A 22,652-nucleotide genomic window follows, 5' to 3' on the forward strand; every position below is an offset into this window, starting at 1 on the left:
ACAAGATGATTGAAGCTGAAATTCACAGGGTTTTATTGTAGCAGTTTATAGAGCCGTCTGATATTTAACATTGAGAAAGAGATTGCTCAAAATTTTGGTTGTTACCTTAAGGGTCCCTTAAAAGAAGTTAAGGCAGCGGAGTTTGGGCAGCGTACTCTGGCGGCTAGAGGAATGACTGAAATAAATGAAAGAGGTAGTTATATATAGTGGAGGATTGGAATATGGGTGAGATCTTCCTGCACATCTCTTATCCACTGAAGTCAGCTTTCAGACGATGGGCAGAGTACACTGACCAAAACAAAAGAGACTAACTAACCAGTTCTTTTTAAATAGATTTAGAGTACCCAATTCATTTTTTGCAATTAAAGGGCAATTTAGCGTGGCCAATCCATCTAGCCTGCACATCTTTGAGTTGTGGGGGAGAAACCCTTGCAAACATAGGGAAAATGTGCAAACTCCACACAGACAGTGACCCAGGGTCGGGATCGAACCTTGGACCTCAGTGCTGTGAGGCAGCAGTGCTGACCACTGCGCCATGTTGCCCACTAACCAGTTCTTTAAAAGAACTTGTACGGTAACAAACTTGCTTTCAGAGCAGATTTTAGCAGTGGAACCGTAAAGGTCTTGCTCAAAGTTACTGCTTTCACCATGAAAACCTTCAAACAATTACGGTTTTGTTGTTCATAGCCCTGTAAATACTCAAGTATTCTATATGTATAGTTTATTAAATTGTTAAATGACATTAATGTTCTCCTAGCAACCATTATGTTTAGGTAAAACAGCTATTGGGGCAATTTTCAAATGTTAGCTTCCCCAGTGAAAACTTATGCTCATTGTCAGATCCCATCTCCATTTCTCAAGTTCAAATAGGTAGAAGCCATTCAAAAAACACATTTTTGTGAGCCTCATACTGCAGCCCACCAGGTAGATCCCTCTTTTTACAAATAATTTGTCAGAGTCACAAATTTTCAATCCCCTACATTCCTATATTCCAAGCAAGGCCCAAATCCAATTTAGACCACATGAAGAAGGGTCTGTACTCGTACCAGCCTATTTCACCTGTAAAGAGATTGAGCGTTTTCTTGGTTGGAAAAAGTAGCCTTGAAACTTAAAATTTTCACTTTTGTCTAAGGAAATACATTCTCCACATGCTGGAAGTCACAACGTTTGCTTAAAATGAAGATTGATACAATTTAAAAAACACATTTATCTTTTAATCCATAATGCTGTCCTAGAGTTTTGTGCTTTGAGGCAATATGTTCGGCTCAGTCTTCCGAGAAGACGGTGTGTCTGAGATGCTAGGTTTTGTTTGTATGGAGTTTCTTTCTGCATTTAAAGTTGCTACCAGTTGAAGAATTTCAGGGTGATGAAATTTTCCTGTAAGATACAAGGTCATATTAATACAAGTAGCAACAATAAAAAAAAACACGACTTATCAAGCTAGTTATATAATGATTTTCTTTTAAACATGACTTAGAATATGGTATGATAATCCCATTTATTTAGCAGAACATCACCCAAAACTGTATTCACTTACGAATAGTACAGTGAATGTTCCTCCTTTGCACACGTCACAATATTAGTCTGGGAAGACACTCGCCTTCAATAAGTGTTCGACGAGGTAGGGAATGAGAATTAAGTTTTCCTTCCAGGTTTGAAGAACAATGCTTCAGTGGCTACAGGTTCAGGCATTCAGTTCACAATATGTTTGAATGGGTTGAGCTACCTTAAGTGCTTTCAACCATAACTTGAAAATATGTGCCATTAAATTGTGCAATTAACTGTCTGCATTTCCACATAGGGAACAACTATATGGCTTAAAAATATATTGTGTAATCATATTTTAAAAAATAATGAGGGGTTGCATCACTCACTTATTGCCTCACTTAAAATAGGACAAGAATAACATTAACCTTTTGTTGAATCGTAAAACTCCTGCAGTCGACCAGGCTTTTGTTCCAGCTGTTCATATTCAAAAGCTTGCATAATCATTTCAAACCGATCCAGTTCTTTCACGTATTTGGCTTCAGCACTTGACTGATTTTCATATTCCTAGAGAAAGTTATATTCAAATAAAAATACTTTCCCCTACTTGCAGACTGATAATATTGCATAGCATAGCAAAGGTAAGAGGGCATATATCCATGGATGAAATTTTCCATAATGTCTCACGTGACAAGTCATTTTATAACGAGCATGAGCACAAAATCTGGGATATATTGCTGTGTACAAGTCCACAATTCATCACAACAACTAACTGCTGTTCATTTAATTCTGTGGATCTGTTGCTAATGGTTAAGCAATCTTGGCATCACCTTTTTTTCTCTACTTTGCCCTAAACTTAATTCCTTTAAGTAGCAGTACTGGCATATGACATCAGCCTTGATTTAAGCCCCACTCGTGACTTGAGCACAATCTCGGCTGACGTTTCAGCGCAGAACTGAGGGAGTTATAAACTGGCAGGTGCACTGTTTTCTGGATGAGACCTTAAACTGAAATCCTTTCTGCCCTCAAGTGGATGTAAAAGATCCCAAAAGCATTGAGTTTTTTCAATATATTGGTCAATCTTTATCCTGCAAATAACAGATCTGGTATTTATCTCATTGCAATTTTAGATTTTGACACCAGTTTCCTATATCAGGGCAGGGACTACACTTCCAACAGCTATGAAATGCTTTGAGATGTACTGAACTTGAAAGGTGTTCTCATAGGCAGACCTTTTTCTCTCCATACACACTGGCAGTACTCCAATTTATTTCCTAAATGTCCAATCATTACGTGGGAGGTAGTGAATAACAACAGGCTATTGAATGGTGAAGCACATCCAGCTCAATCAATGCTGTCCTCATCAAGGGCGGCACGTGTCGCAGTGGTTAGCTCTGCTGTCTATGGCGCTGAGGACCCGAATTCGAATCCCGGCCCTGGGTCACTATCCATGTGGAGTTTGCACATTCTCCCATGTTCGCGTGGGTTTCACCCCCAGAACCCAAAAAGATGTGCAGGTATGGTGGATTGGCCGTATCTTTATTTAAAACAGTAAAAAAATATATACAAGGCCAAATGGTACAAACACTCAGTACCAACGTACGGGGAGGGTGGGTAGGATACTCTGATTATTAAAACAGTGCACAACATAATTGTACAAGAAAAAACAAAAACAAATGGTACAAGCACTAAATTTTGTGCTGGAGAAACCAGATACCCTCCCCTCTGTACCAACAGAAGGGAAAGGAAGGGTGTGTGGTGGGGGGAGAGGGGAAAGGAGTGTGGTAGGGAAGGGGGGCACAATAGGACACTGCCTGAACTATCTACAGAGGCAGAAAAGCAAAAGAACCTTCAATTATGAGATGCCAGATTCCGGGGGTCCTCCAGAAGGGGTGAGGGGCGATTGAGCCCTGCACCCCATTGCAGTGAACCTCCGCTCCTGACATTAGACGGATGACAGCCTTCGGACAGTCGCTCTACGTGCCTGAATCCTCCACTACACTGAGTTCAGCAGGAGACACAAACCGACCAACCAACCCAGGGCCTGCCTTGATCTCGCCACCAGGATCATCGACAGGCAGGATCTCGGGAACCCGGGCCAGTGGGAGGCGGTCATCCAGATGCCTGCTCCACCCCCACGGCCTGGTCACCAAAAGACCCTGAAAATAACTCTGGAAACAGGTCCAGGATGGTGGCAGAGGTGCCCGGAGACAGCGGTTGGGGCAGAGGGTCTTCCAAACTATAACCCGCTAAGAGCCTCGGAAGCGGGGGTTATCGCTGTTCCCCTCCCCTGAGAAATTGAACAAGTCCGGGGTGCCAAATTGCACTGGGTGGAACGGGCCTGCCAGGATCCCATCCAACCCTGAAGCACCCTGTTCGGGGGGGGGGGGGGGGGCAGCGGCAGCTCACTATCCCGCTGCCTCTTCTTTTGGGGACTGGGCGTGACATCTACGGGAATGAATCTGGAGTGATGCAGGGAGAGGATGACATACTGGGGAGACCTCCATCTCGAGAGGCTCCTCCAGGATGACTCCTTGTCCCTCAATGCTTCTCTCCAGAATTTGTGGCTGGGACAGAGCACCCTCTGGTTCACTACCGCCACCCACAGGGCCCTGCGCAGAAGTGTCGTCGGGCCCGACATCTGATGGCGAAATGTCACCGGGCATGACGGTGTTGCTGAGTGATGGTGGGGTGTAACGGCTGCACCCGAGTCAGTAGCCAGGGGCACTGGGTCAGTCAGGTTCAGAAGGATCCAAACCTAACCGCTGATGAATCACCCTGTTGGGCTTCTTCTCAGCCTTCCGGCCACGCAGGTGCCCCCTCACCTCCACACCAGCAGCCGAGATGTCAGTAGGCGCCAGCATGGCTTCCTCCACATGGGGGGGGGGGGTTAGTTGCAAGGCCAGTGGAAGTAGAGGGGGTGGCGGCACCCATGCTAAATTGCACCTTAATTTGTAAAAAAAAAAGAATTGGGTACTCTTTTTAAAAATATATATTTTTAAATCCTGTTCTCATTTCCAACCAACATGTTTATTTTCAAGGGATGCAGAATTATGTTCAGTACAAGCTGCAAAATGATGATTCAGTCTCTAGCCTATGGGCTCCAAGGTGAGTTCAGTGTCATCAGACACACCTTTACCACACCTCTGTCCCTGCTGGCAGTTCTCACATCCCAACATCGCTCCATCTCACCCGTCAGAATATTTGGTCCTTCATGAATAAAGCCTTTGCCATCTATGATCTCATCAAGTATAATATATGACAATTAACTGCTGACAGCAAACTGTCTTATGGAAGGCAAATATTTCTCCCTCACTGAAGTTTCCCCATGCGACCATATGAGGCATTGACTACTGCCCCACCTAAGCTATTCTAATAATAAAAATAATCTTTATTATTGTCACAAGTAGGCTTACATTAACACTGCAATTAAGTTCCTGTGAAAAGCCCCAAGTCGCCATAGTACGGCACCTGTTCGTGTACCCAGGCCTAATTATCCCATCTCAGTCGCAATCCACTACTACAAAATCCATTTCTATTGCATCCTCCACCTTAAATTCCAGGAGATTGAGATTTCTCAACTCTAAAATCAATATCATCTGGCAGTGTCCCTGCCAGTTTTTTCCTCTCCTGATTCCCAAGCTCCCCACTAACCCATCCCTGAATGCCTCTCCCATCTTTCCCACTTTATCCTTTCAAATATGCACCTCCTCCCAAGATAACCTCCTACTCGAATTATCCCTTCCTCACTTCACTATTGATCGCTCAGCTACCTCTCCTGGTTCTCATAATGGTGACATTAAAAGTTCCATTTCCTCCAACATAATCCCCCTCTGCATCTTCACCGCCAACCCGCTTCTAACACACCCCCAGCCCATTAAATGAAAATCCTTAATTAATCAGTCCTCTAAATCTATGGGCCCGTTTCTCTTGTCCCTTCAACTCTTAAGGTCTTCTGTACACTGTTGCCCATCATGCCTGTAACCACACACATACCCCCCAGCCTCCCCTCATAAGTATCCCTGTTGAAAAAGATGAAAATCGCTTATTGTCACGAGTAGGCTTCAATGAAGTTGCTGTGAAAAGCCCCTAGTCGCCACATTCCGGCACCTGTACGGGGAGGCTGGTACGGGAATCGAACCGTGCTGCTGGCCTGCTTGGTCTGCTTTAAAAGCCAGCAGTTTAGCTGAGTGAGCTAAACTAGCCCCTAACTATATAACTATGTTAACTATAGAATCAAAACAGTAGAATACAGATCAGAAGAGGCAATGATCCAACTTTGTAGTGCTATAGTCAAACCGCACCTTTAATACCTGGTCCAGCTCTGATCATTAAGAAATGAGAGACAAATGGTGTTAAAGTGTGAAATACTCCAGTAAGCCAGAGTTCCAGGCCCAAGGAATCTCCATTTGATGCATTTACATTGATATGGGCCAGGTTAAAGGCACCCTCTGGTTGATAGGATATATAAGATTTACTAAGATTAATTTAAAAAGAAAATCATACCAAAGGAAGCCATTTTCTTCACTGCGCCCATTATAAAGTCATAATTATAAAAACTATTTTATTTTACTCACCTCCCAGAGCCCCAGTACCTCTTTGCCTACATCATCACTTAACAGTCCAATTAAATGTTTCATAGCTTCCTGCAAGAAAGGAGAACATTTTTAAAATCAGGGTCCATTTGCCAAAGAAAACAATAAACTGTGTTCTTCAGCACAAGGCAGAGTGTTGACATTTTCCCTTTTGGAATGGTGTTTTTAAAAAATTATTCTTTCATGATATATGGGTGATATGTTGCCAATCCCTAACTGCCCTTGAACTCAGTGGCTTTTTAGGCCATTCCCGAGGGCAGTTAAGGGTCAACCACATTGCTGTGGGTCTGGAGACACAAGTAATAAGGATGTCAGGTTTCATTCCTGAAAGGACTTTAGTGAACCAGGTGGGCTTTTGCTACAATCAATGATAGTTGTCATGGTCGCAATTACTGAGACTAACTTTATATTCCAGGTTAACTAATTGAATTCAAATTCCACCAGCTGTCATGGGCCTTTGGATGACAGGTCCAATGATAATACCGCTATGCCTCCAAATCTCCAGCACTTTTTGTTTTAGAATGCACTATGTTTACAGGTGGCGATTTCTCTTCATTTTCTCGCCTGCTGTATCTGTGTGGGTCTCTGTTGTGTTCTTTCACCCTGTTGGTGACTGGTTTGTTTCTCTGCTCTCCCTTTCTGTCTTCCATCTTTACTAAACAATGCCCATTTATATTTTACTATTGTTTGGGGGCACACGGAGAAGGCTGATAGGACAAAAACAAAATACTTCAGATACTGGAAATTTGAAGTAAAAGCAGAAAATACTGGAAATATTCAGGTCAAGCAGCATCTTTGGACAGAAGCAAGAGTTAATGTTTCATGTCCGTGACTTCAGAACTGAGAAAAGTTATAAATGCATTAGGTTTTGAGCAAGCGAAAGAGGGAAAGGGAGAAAGAAGAATAAAAGGGAAGGTCTGTAATATGGTGGAGGGCAGGACAGATTAAATGACAAGGTTCTCTGATTTAAAAGCCAAAGGGAATGGCAATGGGACAAGTAAAGAAATTATAGATGTGTCTTGACGAGGTGTGAATGGCAGGATAGCAGTAGTCTGAACGCAAAGTAAAGGAATTAAGAAACAAGAAAAAAGCAAACAAAAAAAAGGAGGCAGAGGTTATGATTAAAATGTTGAACTCGATGTTCAATTCAGAAGGCTGCAAAGTGCAACGTTGAAATACGAGGTGCTGTTCCTTGTGCTAGTGTTGAGTTTCATTAGAACACTACAGCGGGCCAAGGACAGAACGGTCACTGTGGGATCAAGATGAAGAATGAAAGCGACAAGCATCAGGAGGCTCAGGGTCGTGCTCAGGAACTGAACAGAGGTGTTCCGCAAAGCAATCTCCTGGTCTGCAATTGGTGTTCCCAATGTAGGAATGCCCCATCGTGAACAGCAAATACAGTATATTAAATTGAAAGTAGTATAGTGTCTCACTTGGAAGGAGTGTTTGGGGCCTTGGATTTTAAGAGAGGAGGTAAAAGGGCAGATGGTGCATTAGCTGTGTTTGCATGGAAAGGCGTCATAGGAAAGGGAAGGGACATTGGGGTTTACTGCTGAATGGACCAGGGTGTTACAGAGGGAACAGTGCCTTTGGAAAGCTGAAAAATATGTTTGGTGATATTATTGAACTGGAGGTAGTGGAAATGGCAGAGGACGATCTGTGGGATATGGAGGCTGGTGGGATGGAAGAGGGGGACAAACAGAAACTGTTAATAGTTCAGGAAGGTGGGGTAAGAACAGAAATAAGGTGGTGGGCTCTATCAACCATGATAGGGGAGCAGAGTAATCCTTGGTTGAGGGAAAAGAGATGACAAGTTATAAGTACTAGTATGGAAAAGTGCATCGTCAGACAGATGTAAGGAAGGTGGAGAAAGTGAGAGAATGGCTAGTATCCTTACAAGATGCATGTTGTAAGGAAATGTAGACAAGGTAGATGTGGAAGTCCGTGGGCTTGTAGTGAATATTAGGTCCTATAGAATCCCTGCAGTGCAGAAGAAGGCACCAACTCTACCAAGATCACCCTACCTAGGCCCACTCCCTTGCCCTGTCCCTGTGAGGGGAAGCTATGTGGCTCAGTTTGGAGTTGGGGTGGGGGGGGTGGGGCACTAAAAATGGCAAAAGACAACAGGAACAAGCAGGAAAGATACAGGTGTTTGAGTCTTGGATGGCTGAGGTACTTAAATTACCATTTGATAGGGTAGAGAAAATCGCCTTGGATGTGTTTTGTTTAGGCAACATCCAACAGCTTTCCTCCCACCCCGAATGTCTATCTCAACAGCACTCCACTCATCAAGCCTGCTCCATGCTCCCACATTCTATATTATCGCAGTAAAGGCATACCATCAGATGGCAGTTACAATTATTGGACAATTTTAAAAACTGAACTTCAATCGATTTCATATGCGAATAGTTTTCATTGCTGGCATAATCACACCACCCCCGGGGCGTGAAGGGAATTGATTCTTCATTCACCACATACTTTGCCCCAAGAACCTGTATCTTCCCTGCTTGCTCCTGTTACCTTTTCTCATTTTTAGCAAACCCCCCCCCCCCCCTACTCCAAACTGAGATACATAGTTTCCCCATACATTTCACCAGAGAAAATCTCCTTCGATGCATTTTTTTCAGGCAACATCCAACAGTTTTGCTCCCAGCCCCCGGGTCCACCTCAGCACTCCCACGCCCAGCAAGCCTGTTCCATGCTTCCACTTTCTGCATCTGTTTACATGCTCCAACACTATCTTCCCACCACCATCAGGCTTGGTTATTCTTCTGGTCGGTACGCTCACAACCCAGGATTTCCGTATACCAGTACTCCTGGATCCCAGCAATCTTCCCAGACCCACACTCAATACGCGGTCCCTACAATAAGGAATCCACCTGAGAAACTCAGAACCTACTTCTTCTCGCCTGTGCTTTTCCTCTTTACTGATCTTGTCTGCTGGTGCTATATCACCTACAATGCATTCCGCCATATCGTGAACCAACGCTAATTTTATGCATCTGCAAAGGAAAAGCATATTGTCTTAATTAGAATAGAGAGGAAGAGAAGAAACGCTTTGCCACCTAAATAAAGCATCAAGCAAACTGCAAATATTCACAAATTCCTCTTTATGGTCCTCAATGCAAGTTAGACTTCATAAAATTACAGAAGTATAACATAACTTCTTAGCAAGAACATTAATTATTCACAATTTCCATTGTAAAGTCTCAGTTTTAGTTTTTAAACTAGTATTCTTGTAAAAGACTCCTCTGTAAAACCCTGGCTGTCTGAGATAGGCATCACTAACATCAGGAAAGACACAATCCTCCGAGCACAGCTGCCACTGGTCATTTTGTACACAAATGACGAGAGCCGTTTTTATCTTCACACACCAATCACTGCTACATTTGACTGCATTCTAGCTATTTAGGAGCCTGTTTTTATGAAAAAGCGGCATCCTCACCTTATTTGTCTTCAGGATAATTATGGCTCAGTAGTGGTTAGAACTCAACAAAGACAATACCACCCTGTTTCATAAATATTGGTTAGCAGTAGCTGGGCGTGCAGTTTACCAACATGCAAAAACACTGGGCAAAATCCTCCCATTCTGAGACTAAGTGCTGTGGTTGGGTAGGAACATGAAGTGCTTCCCATGGCAGAGGCTGGCAGGAAGACGTCTGGCCCCGACTTAATTAATTATGCAACCATGTGTTTTGCGGCGTATTCAGTGGCAGGGCAGGCCTGGATGACGTATAGTCTACCGTCGTGCCTGGGTGCCATATTGAAACCGTGCCCAACATCACAGATTGAAGAACAAAAGGTGGACCAAAGATGCATTTCCAAGAACAAGAACAAAATTGAGACTAGAAGATGGACTCCCTCCAGGACACCAAATCTGGAAGGCCCACCTGCAGATGCACCCCGACCCACTGCTGTGGTGTTCAAGGGTCCAGGGTTGCCTTTGGCCTCCATCCTGATCTCCGGACGTAGACCCAGCATTGTTCAGGTGAGTCCCGAAAGCAGCATGCCATATTGTTCTAAATGCATTTCACACCAATATATTTTATATCTGGCATCATGGAGTCAGGCGCGGTTGGGGTGGGGTCGGGCCTTCATCTGCAACCTATTAACAGGATACAAATGAGGTTCACGCTGGCCTCTGGCACGTTTTCCGACCCACCATGGTAGGCACCAGCAGAACATTCCGCTGTAAATTCACACCAACAAGAAAGTGATTTCTGGGCCTGCTACCATTTTCTCCACCAAGCCCACCATCAAACCTGTCAGCAAAGGCCTGGGAGAATTGCACCCACTGTCATAAGACTGAATGGTTCGTGAAAAGATGGAAAATACAATGTTCTAATCTCAATTCAAAAATCTTTTAATGTCTTAAAAACTGATCTAATTTTGCTGTTATTTATGCCAGGTAAAGCATAAATAAATGGTTTAAGCATTGCTGGTTTGATAAAAACGGAAAACTGCAGAATATTAACTAACAAATAAACTTTAAAAAAACTTTGTACAGGTATTTCATTCTGTTTAATTAAATTACACATTGAGGACAAGTTTCTGATATACTAGACCTGTCTTTGTTGAGTTTTTGATCTTCAGTTAACAGTGCCATAACAGCCATCCTGTACATGTGATCAGAAACGCTCTCTGGCCCTTCCACATTTCTATACACCCAACCTGTTCGTGGAACTCTCTATAAAAACAAAATCAGACAATTATACACTTTAAGACTCCTAATGCACTTTATTACATTATATTAATTCACATTCTGAAGACATCTATATATATTACTCAAAGGGTAATACTGGGAGATTCCTTGCAGTAAACACCTTAAAGTTCTGTAAAGGTGTATAGGTAGAGCCCCAATGACCAGCTTTTGCCAGGTTTTCGCTGGAGGGGGGGAGGGGTTCCCATTCATGAAATGAAATGAAAATCGCTTGTCACAAGTAGGCTTCAAATGAAGTTACTGTGAAAAGCCGCTAGTCGCCAAATTCTGGCGCCTGTTCGGGGAGGCCGGTACGGGAATTGAACTGTACTGCTGGCCTGCCTGGGTCTGCTTTCAAAGCCAGCGATTTAGCCCAGTTTGCTAAACCAGTTCATCCACTGTAACTTCCGCTGAGGAGCTACAGAAATCCTGGCAACAGTGTATATTTCACTCTCATGGCGGGGCTGCGATTTTCTTCATTGATCTTCAGTTAAGAATGCCAAAACCCCTCCTGTGCTTGCGGAAACTTGCTACCAATATGTTGTTTTTAATTTACAATTAACGGTTACCCATGAACAGAAATTAGAATGACATTTAAACCTACTAGTCTCAATAATCAACAATTTAGTACAGCCTTCAGCAAAATTTCCATACCACCCGTACCTCCTCATCTTTGCAGTGTACTTTGAAACCACCTGAAAATTTCAGATAAAAATGTAACCTTTTAAAATGTTCCACAAATCTGACTGTTCCCTTGAATATTTTAAATTAACATTCCATTATAACTAGTATTTGGATGGCTCTAAAACATAATTGTGTATTTCCCAGCATGCAAATAGAGATTTGCTTGACCCAAGTGATGATGCCAGTTGTATGTTACTGTAAGCAGATACAGACTTAGAGTTCTACAGCACAGAAAGAGGCCCTTAGCCTATCCCATCCGCACCGGCCATCAAACACCAAACTATTCTAATCCCATTTTCCAGTACTTGGCCCATAGTCTTGTATGCTATGGCATTTCAAGTACTCATCGAAATACTTTTTAAATGTTGTGAGAGTTCCCGCCTCTATCACCATTTAAAGCAGTGAGTTCCTGATTCCAACCACCCTCTGGGTGAAAAGGTTTTCCCTCACATCTCCTCTAAACCTCCTGCCTATTACCATAAATCTACACCCCCTGGTTATTGACCCCTGCACGAAAAAGAAAAATACCTTCCTATCCACCCTATTTATGCCCCTCATAATTTATACATCTCAATCAGATCCCCCTCAGCCTTTTCTGCTCCAGGGAAAACAGAAGAACATTAAAACTAGGAGCAAGCGTAGGCCATCTGGCCCCTCAAGCCTGCTCCACCATTCAGTAAGATCATGGCTGATCTATTTGTGCACTCAGATCACCACATCCCTTAATTCCTTTACTGTTCAAAAATCTATCTATCTTTGCCTTAAAAACATCCAACGAGGTAGCCTCAACTGCTTCACTGGGCAGGGATTCCACAGATTCACAATCCTTTGGGTGAAGAAGGTCCTCCTCAATCTAGTCCTAAATCTGCTTCCCGTTATTTTGAGGCAATGCTCCTTAGTTCTATCTTAACTATTCCCTTCACGATTTTATGTTTCTATCAGATTCCCTTCTCCCATTCTTCTTAATTCCAATGAGTATAGTCCCAGCCTACAACCCCAGCCTATCCAGTCTCTCTTGACAGCTGAAACACTCCTGCCTAAGCAACATTCTGGTAAATTTCCCCTGCACCGTCCCCAGTGTAATAATTTCCTTTCTATAGTGTGGTGACGAGAACTGCACACAGAACTGCAGTTGTGGCTTAACCAGTGTTTTATATATCTCCAGCATAACCTTCTTGCTCTTATTTTCAATGCCTTGGTTAATAAACGCAAGAATCCCATAAGCCTTCTTAACCACCTTATCTGCCTGCCCTGCTGTCTTCAGAGATCTGTGAACATGAAAGTCCCTTTGATCATCTGTACTTCCCCAGGTCTGACCATTCATTGTATGTTGCCTTGCTTTAGTCCTCCTAAAATGCTTTAACTCACATTTTTCATGGTCTTCTGCCCATCTATATCACCCTCCAACCTAAAGCCTTGCTCCTTACTATTTACCACTTCACCAATATTTGTCTCATCTACAAATCTCTAGTGATCTCACTCTTCTTATTTTTCAGTTCTACCCATATAGACTCAGTGGTCGAACCCTTGGATGTATCCTCTCTCTGTATTGCCGTGATGTTGTCCCTCATCAAACTAATGGAATTATGGTCACTGGTTATCCCTCACAAACACTTCCGTCGCCTGCCCGCCCCTTCCTTATTCCCCAAGAGGTGGTCAAGTTTTGCCTCCTCTCAGGCAGCACGGTGGCACAGTTGTTAGCACCGCTGTCTCACGACGCCAAGGTCCCAGGTTCGATCCCAGCTTTGGGTCACTGTCCATGTTGGGTTTGCACATTCTCCCTGTGTGTGCGTGGGTTTTCCCCCCACAATCCAAAAGATGTAGGTAGGTGGATTGGCTATACTAAATTGCCCCTTAATTGGTAGCACAGCAGCACAGTGGTTAGCACTGTGCATTCAAAGCTCCAGGGTTCCAGGTTCAATTCCTGGCTGGGTCACTGTCTGTGCAGAGTCTGCACGTTCTCCGTGTCTGTGTGGGTTTCCTCTGGGTGCTCCAGTTTCCTCCCAAAAGACGTGCTGTTAGGTAATTTGGACATTCTGAATTCTACCTGTGTACCCGAACAGGTGCCGGAATGAGGCAACTAGGGGCTTTTCACAGTAACCTCATTGCAATGTAAGCCTAGTTGTGACAATAAAGATTATTTACATTTTTTTTAATGAATTGGGTACTCTAAATTCAAAAAAAAGTTTATGGTCCTCAATGCAAGTTAGACTTCATAAAATTACAGAAGTATAACATAACTTCTTAGCAAGAACATTAATTATTCACAATTTCCATTGTAAAGTCTCAGTTTTAGTTTTAAAACTAGTATTCTTGTAAAAGACTCCTCTGTAAAACCCTGGCTGTCTGAGATAGGCATCACTAACATCAGGAAAGACACAATCCTCCGAGCACAGCTGCCACTGGTCATTTTGTACACAAATGACGAGAGCCGTTTTTATCTTCACACACCAATCACTGCTACATTTGACTGCATTCTAGCTATTTAGGAGCCTGTTTTTATGAAAAAGCGGCATCCTCACCTTATTTGTCTTCAGGATAATTATGGCTCAGTAGTGGTTAGAACTCAACAAAGACAATACCACCCTGTTTCATAAATATTGGTTAGCAGTAGCTGGGCGTGCAGTTTACCAACATGCAAAAACACTGGGCAAAATCCTCCCATTCTGAGACTAAGTGCTGTGGTTGGGTAGGAACATGAAGTGCTTCCCATGGCAGAGGCTGGCAGGAAGACGTCTGGCCCCGACTTAATTAATTATGCAACCATGTGTTTTGCGGCGTATTCAGTGGCAGGGCAGGCCTGGATGACGTATAGTCTACTCTAAATTCAAAAAAAAGTTTTGCCCCTCTCTAGTCAGGCCATCCACATATTGAATGAGGATTTCTTCCTGGATACACTGGACACATTTCTCTCCATCCAAACCTCTAGTGCTATGGCTGTCCAAGTTAATGTTGGAGATGCCAGCGTTGGACTGGGGGTGAGCACAGTAAGAAGTCTTACTACACCAGGTTAAAGTCCAACAGGTTTGTTTCAAATCACTAGCTTTCGGAGCACTGCTCCTTTCTCAGGTAAATGAACAGGTGGGTTCCAGAAACATATATAAATATAAAGTCAAAGATGCAATACGATACTTTGAATGCAAGTCTTTTGTAGTTAATTAAGTCTACAGGTCCAGAAGGAGCAGGTCCAGAATCACAGTACCCCTCTCTCCAGTTGCTCCATCTAGACCTGGAGACTTAATTAACTGCAAAGACTTGCATTCAAAGCATTGTACTGCATCTTTGACTTTGTCTATATATATATATATATATGTTTCTGGAACCCACCTCTTCATTCACCTGAGGAAAGAGCAGTGCTCCGAAAGCTAGTGATCTGAAACAAACCTGTTGGACTTTAATCTGGTGTTGTAAGACTTCTCATCAAGTTAATGTTGGGAAAGTTAAAGTCCCCTACTATTACCACCCTATTTTTCCGGCAGCCACCTGTAATCTCTTTACATACCTGTATTTGTTTCTCGATTTCCCACCGACTATTTGGGGGCCTACAGTACAGTCCCATAAAAGTGATCTCACCTTTCTTATTTATCAGTTCAACCCATATAGACTCAGTGGGCGAACCTTGGATATATCCTCTCTCTGTACTGCCGTGATCTTGTCCCTCATCAAAAAAGCAACTCCCCCCCCCCCCCCCCCCTCCCCTCCTATCTCCTGGTCTATCTTTCTTATCGCATCTCTACCCCGGAACATTGAGCTGCCAGTCCTGACCCCCCTTTAACCAATGTTGTGGCCTTCACCTCTCTGTTTGTCCAGCGAAGAATTTTATTGCAATGGCGGTCGGCAACGCCACCGGGGGGTGGAGGCCTGGAGAGGTGATCTATCTGATTTCCTCTGGTTGGAAAAAATATAGTATGAATGAGGGGTTCCAAGGGAGGGCTTTGAAAGATGGTGGGGACTGTTCGTGGCTACGTTTGAAGAGCTGTGGAGGGCACGGGGTGAAAAAGGGGGAAAATTTGTAGAGATGGTAAAGCTGTGAATTGGGGAGTTTGTTTCACGGATTATCTATGTTTTGTATCGGTTTCAATAATTTTGGAATAAAATCATAGAATTTACAGTGCAGAAGGTGGCCATTCGGCCCATCAAGTCTGCACCGGCCCTTACAAAGTGCACCCTACTCAAGCCCACGTATCCACCCTATCCCTGTAACCCCCACTTAAACGTTTTGGACACGAAGGGCAATTTAGCATGGCCAATCCACCTAACCTGCACATCTTTGGACTGTGGGAGGAACCTGAGCACCCAGAGGAAACCCACGCAGACACGGGGAGAACGTGCAGACGCCACACAGACAGTGACCCAAGCCGGGAATTGAACCTGGGACCCTGGAACTGTGAAACAACTGTGCTACCGTGCTGCACATTTCTTTAAAAAAGGATTCACTCCCTAAAACTAGATCCAGCACCACCCCCTCCCTTGTAGGACTTTCTATGTATTGGTATAAAGAGCTCTCCTGGGTGCATTTTAAGGATTCCGTCCCCCCTAAGGCTTTCGCACTTTGACTATCCCAGTTAATAGTAGAGAAGTTGAAATCCCCTACAATTTTTACCTGATTTTTCTTACAATTCTCTGAGATTAGCCTACATACCTGCCCTTCTATCTCTCCCTGACTGTTTGGGTGCCTACAGCACACACCCAGCAATGTGATTGTCCCCTTTTTGTTACTAGGTTCTACCCATACTGCTTCATTTGAGGAACCTACTAAGACATAAGACTGAGCACTACCGTGATGTTCTCCCGAATTAATAATGCAATTCCTCCCCCTTATACCTCCCCCTCTATCATATGTGAAACTTCTATACCCTGGGACATTCAGCTCTTCCAGCCCTTCTTTCAACCAAGTACCTGTGAATGCAATGTCACAATTCCATGTGCTGATCAACACTGAGTTCATCAGTCTTACCCATCAGTCTCCTTGCATTGAAATAAAGGCTGTTTAGCCTACCAATCCTCCTGGTTTAGCACAGGACTAAATCGCTGGCTTTGAAAGCAGACTAAGGCAGACCAGAAGCACGGTTCAATTCCCATAGCAGCCTCCCCGAACAGGCGCCAGAATGTGGTGACTAGGGGCTTTTCACAGTAACTTTATTTGAAGCCTACTTGTGACAAAAGCAATTTTCATTTCATTTTCTAAATTTCATGTGCCTCATCATACCCCTGTCTGCTCTGCCCACTGGGCTTGCCTGGTTTATCCTCTATATTTTACTCCATCTTCTCACCCACTGTACGTTACTGTGGATTCCATCCCCCTTCCAAAGCGTTTAAACCCTTTCCAGTAGCATGAACAATCCTTCCTGTTAGGGTATTTGTCCCCCTCCATGGCAGGTGCACCCCACCATGCTTATACAGGTCTCATCTGCCCCAGAAGCGATCCCAATGATCCAAAGCTCTCCCTCCTGCACCATCCCTCTAGCCACAAATTTATCTGACGTATCCTCTTATTTATCTAGTCACTCGCCTGTGGCACAGGAAATAATCCCGATTCTTAACCTTCTGCCTAACTCCGTAAATTCCCGTTGCAGGACCTCATCCCTCTTTTTACCTATGTCATTTGTACCAATGTGTACTGTGACCTCTGTCTGACCCCTCATCCTCTCTCTCTCTCTCTCTCCCCCTCCTCCTCCCCTCCACCCAAAAAAAAAGTGGTCATCCCTCCAACAGTATCCAAAACTGTACATCTGTTTTGCAAGGGAAAAGCCACAGGGGATTCCTGCACTGCCTAGCTGTGTCTGGTGGTGACTCATTCCTTTCCTGCCTATGGAGTCTGAACCTGTGGTGTGACCACCTCTCTGTAATTGCTATCCACGACACCTCTCCACCTCACGGATGCTCCACTGTGTCCTCAAATGCTGCTCCAACTTAGAAACATGGGCTTCCAGGAGCTGCAGCTGGAGACACTTCCCGTACACATTCCTGGGAACTGGAAACGTTCCTGGTCTCCCACATGCAGCAAGCAGAGCAGACCATAACCTGAAATTCTGTTGCCATATCTTATCCCTTTAATTAAATTAATCCTGATATCAAATAATATTAACTAGTATCCACTGTTTAATAATTGCACCATTGGTGAGATTATCCATTAGTCAAAGGACTAACTACTTCAAAATGGGAACAAGTATGGATAAGAGTATAGAGTGTTCAACCAATGGATTTGTTGTATATAACAATTGCATAGTCAGAAATCTGCATTGCAAATGATTTTAACGATATTCATCAAATTTTAAGAGCCAAAACATAAAGTTTTAAAATCTGGCTTGGCATTAAATAAAAACATCATTATTATAATTCCCCAAGGAACGCAAAGAGCAACCGTTTGATGTATATCACAGCAGCATCAAGGAAACTACTGTCGTTCCCCAAGTAATAGTTTATTTTTATTAAAGACTGCTGCAGTATTTCCTCTCATTTGAAGTGCCTCCAGCTGGACAGATCAGGGAAAATTAATGTTTATTAATTCATTCACGTACACTGAATTTATTACAACTGAGACGTTTATGAAGTTATTTGAAAGAGGAACTAAATTTTTTTAGTAAATACAGATTAACAAAGTATTTTCAGAGATGGAGGGACCATAAATGAGGCAACATAGATTAAATGAAAGAGTTAGAAACAAAAAAAAGGGAAAAGCATTTTTACATTGATTGTTGAGACTGTGGAATGCATATCCTGTGTTTTTGAAGAGACCACATCAAAATTAACAATAGTTGAGATAGGTTGTTGAAAGAAAGGGAGATAATGGGATATGATAACAAGGAGGCACATGCAATTAAGGCTACAGCTCATGTAAACAAAGTAAAGACAGCTTCCATGTAAATAGGATCTTTCATTGCTCTAGGATATTCCAATGCACTTTACAGCCATTGAAGTACATTTGAAGTAATGGGCGGCACAGTAGCATAGCACCAGGAACCTGGGTTCGGTTCCCAGCGTGGGTTTCCTCCGGGTGCTCTCGTTTCCTCACACAAGTCTCAAAAGACATGCTTGTTAGGTGAATTGGACATTCTGAATTCTCCCCAAGTGTACCTGAACAGGTGCCAGTGTGTGGCGACTAGGGGATTTTCACAGTAACCTCACTGCAGTGTTGCAAGCCTACTTGTGACACTAATAAAGATTATTTTAAGTGTAGTTGCTGCTGAGGAAAAGTGGCAGCCAATCTTTTGTTAATTTTGATGTGATCTCTGCTTCAACAGCAATCCCATAACAGCAATGAAATCTATAGCTAGATTTTTTTTTTAAATAGTTGGTGGTTCAGGGATAAATCTCCTGCTCTTCAAATAGTGCCACATGATCCAGCCGAAAGGACGGGGTCTCACTTTAACATCTAATCCTACTGACAGCACTTCCAACAGTGCAACATTCCCTCAGTACTGTACTACTGGAATCTCAGTCCAAAATTCTTTGTCTTCAAATTTATGATGTGGAAATGCCGGCGTTGGACTGGGGTGAGCACAGTAAGAAGTCTTACAACACCAGGTTAAAGTCCAACAGGTTTGATTCAAACACGAGCTTTCGGAGCACAGCTCCTTCCTCAGGTGAATGGCAAGGTATGCTCCAGAAACATTTATATAGACAAAGTCAGAGATGCTGGACAATGCTTGGAATGCAGACAATCAAATCATTACAGATCCAGGGAGAGGGATAATCACAGGTTAAAGAGGTGTGAATTGTCTCAAGCCAGAACAGTTGGTAGGATTTTGCAAGTCAAATTTATGGATGAGGGCTTTGAACCTACCATGTGAAGGAACTACCACTGGGACAAAGCTGGCACCTTGCAGAGAACCAACACCAAAACACAATTAGAAAATTTAGTACAGAAAAGGGCCATTCAACCTGTAACTCTCCAAATCACTTGAATTAATGTTTCAGTTAGATAAAAGTAAGGTCTCATCTGTTCTTTCAGTGTTTGTAAAAGGTCCCATGGCACTGTTTCAATGAAGAACATTGGAGGTATCCCTGGTGTCCTGGCCACTATTTATCAGTCAAGTCAAAATCATAAAAGCAAGATTGCCGTTTACGGGAGAATGGCGGAGCAGACCAGATGGGCCGAATGGCCTATTTCTGCTCCTGTGCCTTCTGGTCTAACGTTGACTGCGCTTCCATTGTCTGTTAGGGGCTTTGGGACGTCCTGAGGAGGCGAGTTACTATCAAACTGTAAGTCTATATTGAAAGGAAGCCAGCGATGGACAGGGTCTGTGGTGATGACATGACAGAGCGAGCAGCCAGGAACTCGAGCTCAATGAAGCAGAGTTCCTTTTTGGAACGTTATGTGGCCCAGGGAAACTATGTGTTCCAAGACGTTCCTGCCGGTTACGTCTGTGCGCTGCAATCGGAGCAACATGCAATGGAAACAATCCAATGGTATGCACGTTTGTACATTGTGCTTTTTTTTTTGTTGCAGGGCGCCAGCCCCTCTCACCTTCAACTGTCCCATACAGTGCATGAACTGAAGCAAGTTCTTCACATTTCCCAGCCCCGTGCAACCGGCCATCGCTTCTGAGACGGAACTGACGTCACACTAGGCGGGCGGGGGGCTGTTTGAGTTTGTTTCACTTGATGAGTTTAAACAGGTGACAGATATCATGCAAACTGCGGTAGAAAACCAAACGGCTTGATTGAAGATTGAAAATGTTGGTTCCAAAAATTATGAGCAAATACATCCCATGTCAGGGCAGCATGGTGGCACAGTGGTTAGCATTGCTGCCTCATGGTGCCTTGGTCCCAGGTTCAAACTGGGTCACTGTGAGGAGTTTGCACATTCTCCCCGTGTTTGCGTGGGTTTCACCCCCACAACCCAAAGATGTGCAGGTTAGGTGGATTGGCCACACTAAATTGCCCCTTAATTGGGAGAAATAAATTGGGTACTCTAAATTTATAAAAAAAGAAAAAAAAATACGTCCCATGTCAATACAGGTATGTTAATACCAGCTGCACGTTATTTGCATTGGGTATTTTTAAACAGCTTCTGTGAATACAGCTCAGAGAATCAGGTCAAACGGGATGGCCAACAAAAGCCAAAGGGGATACCGGAGGTGGGGAGCAATAGGATTCCGTAAGAAATGGAACAGGGGTAGGCCATTCAGCCCTTCGAGCCTGCTCCCCTATTGAATAAGATCATGGCTGATCTAACACTCATTGAGCCCACTTTAAAGTCTCTCTGTAACCCTTAATTCCCCAATTGATTAAAAACCTATTGATCTCAACACTGAAAATGTTCAAGGGCTACAACTATGTTGTGAACTGTTTTAATAATCAGTATCCGCCCCGCCCTGTACATTGGTACAGAGGGGAGGTACCCTGTTTCTGCAATGCAAAATTAGTGTTTGTACTGTTTGGCCTTGTACAAATGTAATGGTTAACTGTTTTTAATAAAAATATGAAAATGTTCAACGGCTGGATCTCCACAGCTTCCTGGGGTAAAAGAATTTCAAAGATTGACCACTCTTTGTGAGTAGAAATTCTTCCTCAAATATGTCCAAAATATGAGCCCCCTTTGTTGCAGTGTTAATGTAAGCTTACTTGTGACTAATAAATATTAGATTTTTGTTATTATTACCTGTAACTGGTACTAATACTATAAACCTGTTTCTATTCGTCTGTAACTAGAACTAAAATCCCACACTGTATGCCACAAGATGTGGTCAGACTCACCAGTTCATGACACTTATAGTATGGCCCATCTCCTTATCTTGTTGAGCCCAGGCTGTGTAAAGGTAGCAACTTGAACCTCAGTCAGAGAATATCTGTACTTGGAGATCACACGTCAAAACTGGATAGCACAAACCAATCTGAACTGAACTGAAAGACTGCACAAAGGGCATCAAGCTTGGTGTTTGGGAAAGTTTGTGCAGGTTATATTGTCTTAAACTCAGCTAAGCACAACATTTCTAATCAGCTAATATAGCAGCAAAATACCTGAACTGCAGATGCCTGAAATCAAAAAATGCTGGAAATATTCACTCTGATGAAAGGTCATCGACTTAAACTATTAACTCTGTTTCTCACTGCACTAATTTTCTGTTTTCATTTCTAAACAGCTCGCCATGGGCCCAGATTCATTATAGCTATGCTTTGTTTAGCACTCCTATTATTCCCCAAAAAAGGTGTGCTATACGACAATCACGTTTCCATAAGAAAGCACATAATAAGGGTGGGTTATGTTCCTGACATGTCATTTTTAGACTAAAAAACCTATTTTTCTGTATCAGTTTATTGTATGTTGTACAGACGATTTAGCAAAAATTAGTGATCCAATTTTCAATGAAGATTAAATTAGGGAAAATGATGAACCAGTAATGCACAATCTTCCACAGAACAATGTTTTGGTGGTGTCATCGCTAAATGCAGTAGCATGCTTCTTAACATATGAACAATGATAACTGAACGGGGTTCCTGCTATAACCATGTTAAAACAAAGATGAAGGTCATGGCCAGCAACGCTATTCGTGTGCGTTCCCTACTTTCTAAACTGCTTTAAATCAAAAACGTGTTCTTCGAATGCACTTTAAATGGGGAATGGGGAATCTTTAAGGGAGAATTTTCATAGAATCACAGTAGAGCAGGAGGCCATTTCATAGCATGTGCATGTGCAGTGCTGGCCATCTCTCCATTACCCCAGATCATTTTACATTCCATTTCAACTACTCATCCCACTCTCTTTCCTGTTATGTTTTAGTCCAGCTCAATGGCCACATGTTATTAAGCACCTCATGCTCTAATTCAAAAACCTAAACGTCTCCTCTATTGGTTCTTCCAATCAGCATCTTCAATCTTTGAACCCCTTCTTCCCTATTCACCCACCAGTAGAAACAATCTTTCACAGAACAATGTTTTGGTGGTGTCATCGCTAAATGCAGTAGCATGCTTCTTAACATATGAACAAAGATAACTGAACGGGGTTCCTGCTATAACCATGTTAAAACAAAGATGAAGGTCATGGCCAGCAGCGCTATTCGTGTGCGTTCCCTACTTTCTAAACTGCTTTAAATCAAAAACGTGTTCTTCGAATGCACTTTAAATGGGGAATCTTTAAGGGAGAATTTTCATAGAATCACAGTAGAGCAGGAGGCCATTTCATAGCATGTGCATGTGCAGTGCTGGCCATCTCTCCATTACCCCAGATCATTTTACATTCCGTT

General features: G+C 43.1%; 1 protein-coding gene across 1 annotated transcript; it reads right to left on the reverse strand.

The window, feature by feature from the left end:
* Positions 1–16: 16 nt before the first annotated feature.
* hddc2 (HD domain containing 2) lies at positions 17–20,082 on the reverse strand. Its single transcript, XM_038799740.1, has 6 exons — positions 19,934–20,082; positions 10,646–10,767; positions 8,980–9,082; positions 6,063–6,131; positions 1,914–2,052; positions 17–1,377 (listed from the first exon to the last, which is right to left on the reverse strand). Exons 1-6 carry the CDS (start codon positions 20,003–20,005, stop codon positions 1,232–1,234), a joined length of 651 nt encoding a protein of 216 aa, XP_038655668.1. The 5' UTR covers positions 20,006–20,082; the 3' UTR covers positions 17–1,231.
* Between the last annotated feature and the right edge of the window lie 2,570 nt (positions 20,083–22,652).

The sequence above is a fragment of the Scyliorhinus canicula genome, chromosome 6 (genome assembly GCF_902713615.1).
Source record: "Scyliorhinus canicula chromosome 6, sScyCan1.1, whole genome shotgun sequence".
Lineage (NCBI taxonomy): Eukaryota > Metazoa > Chordata > Chondrichthyes > Carcharhiniformes > Scyliorhinidae > Scyliorhinus > Scyliorhinus canicula.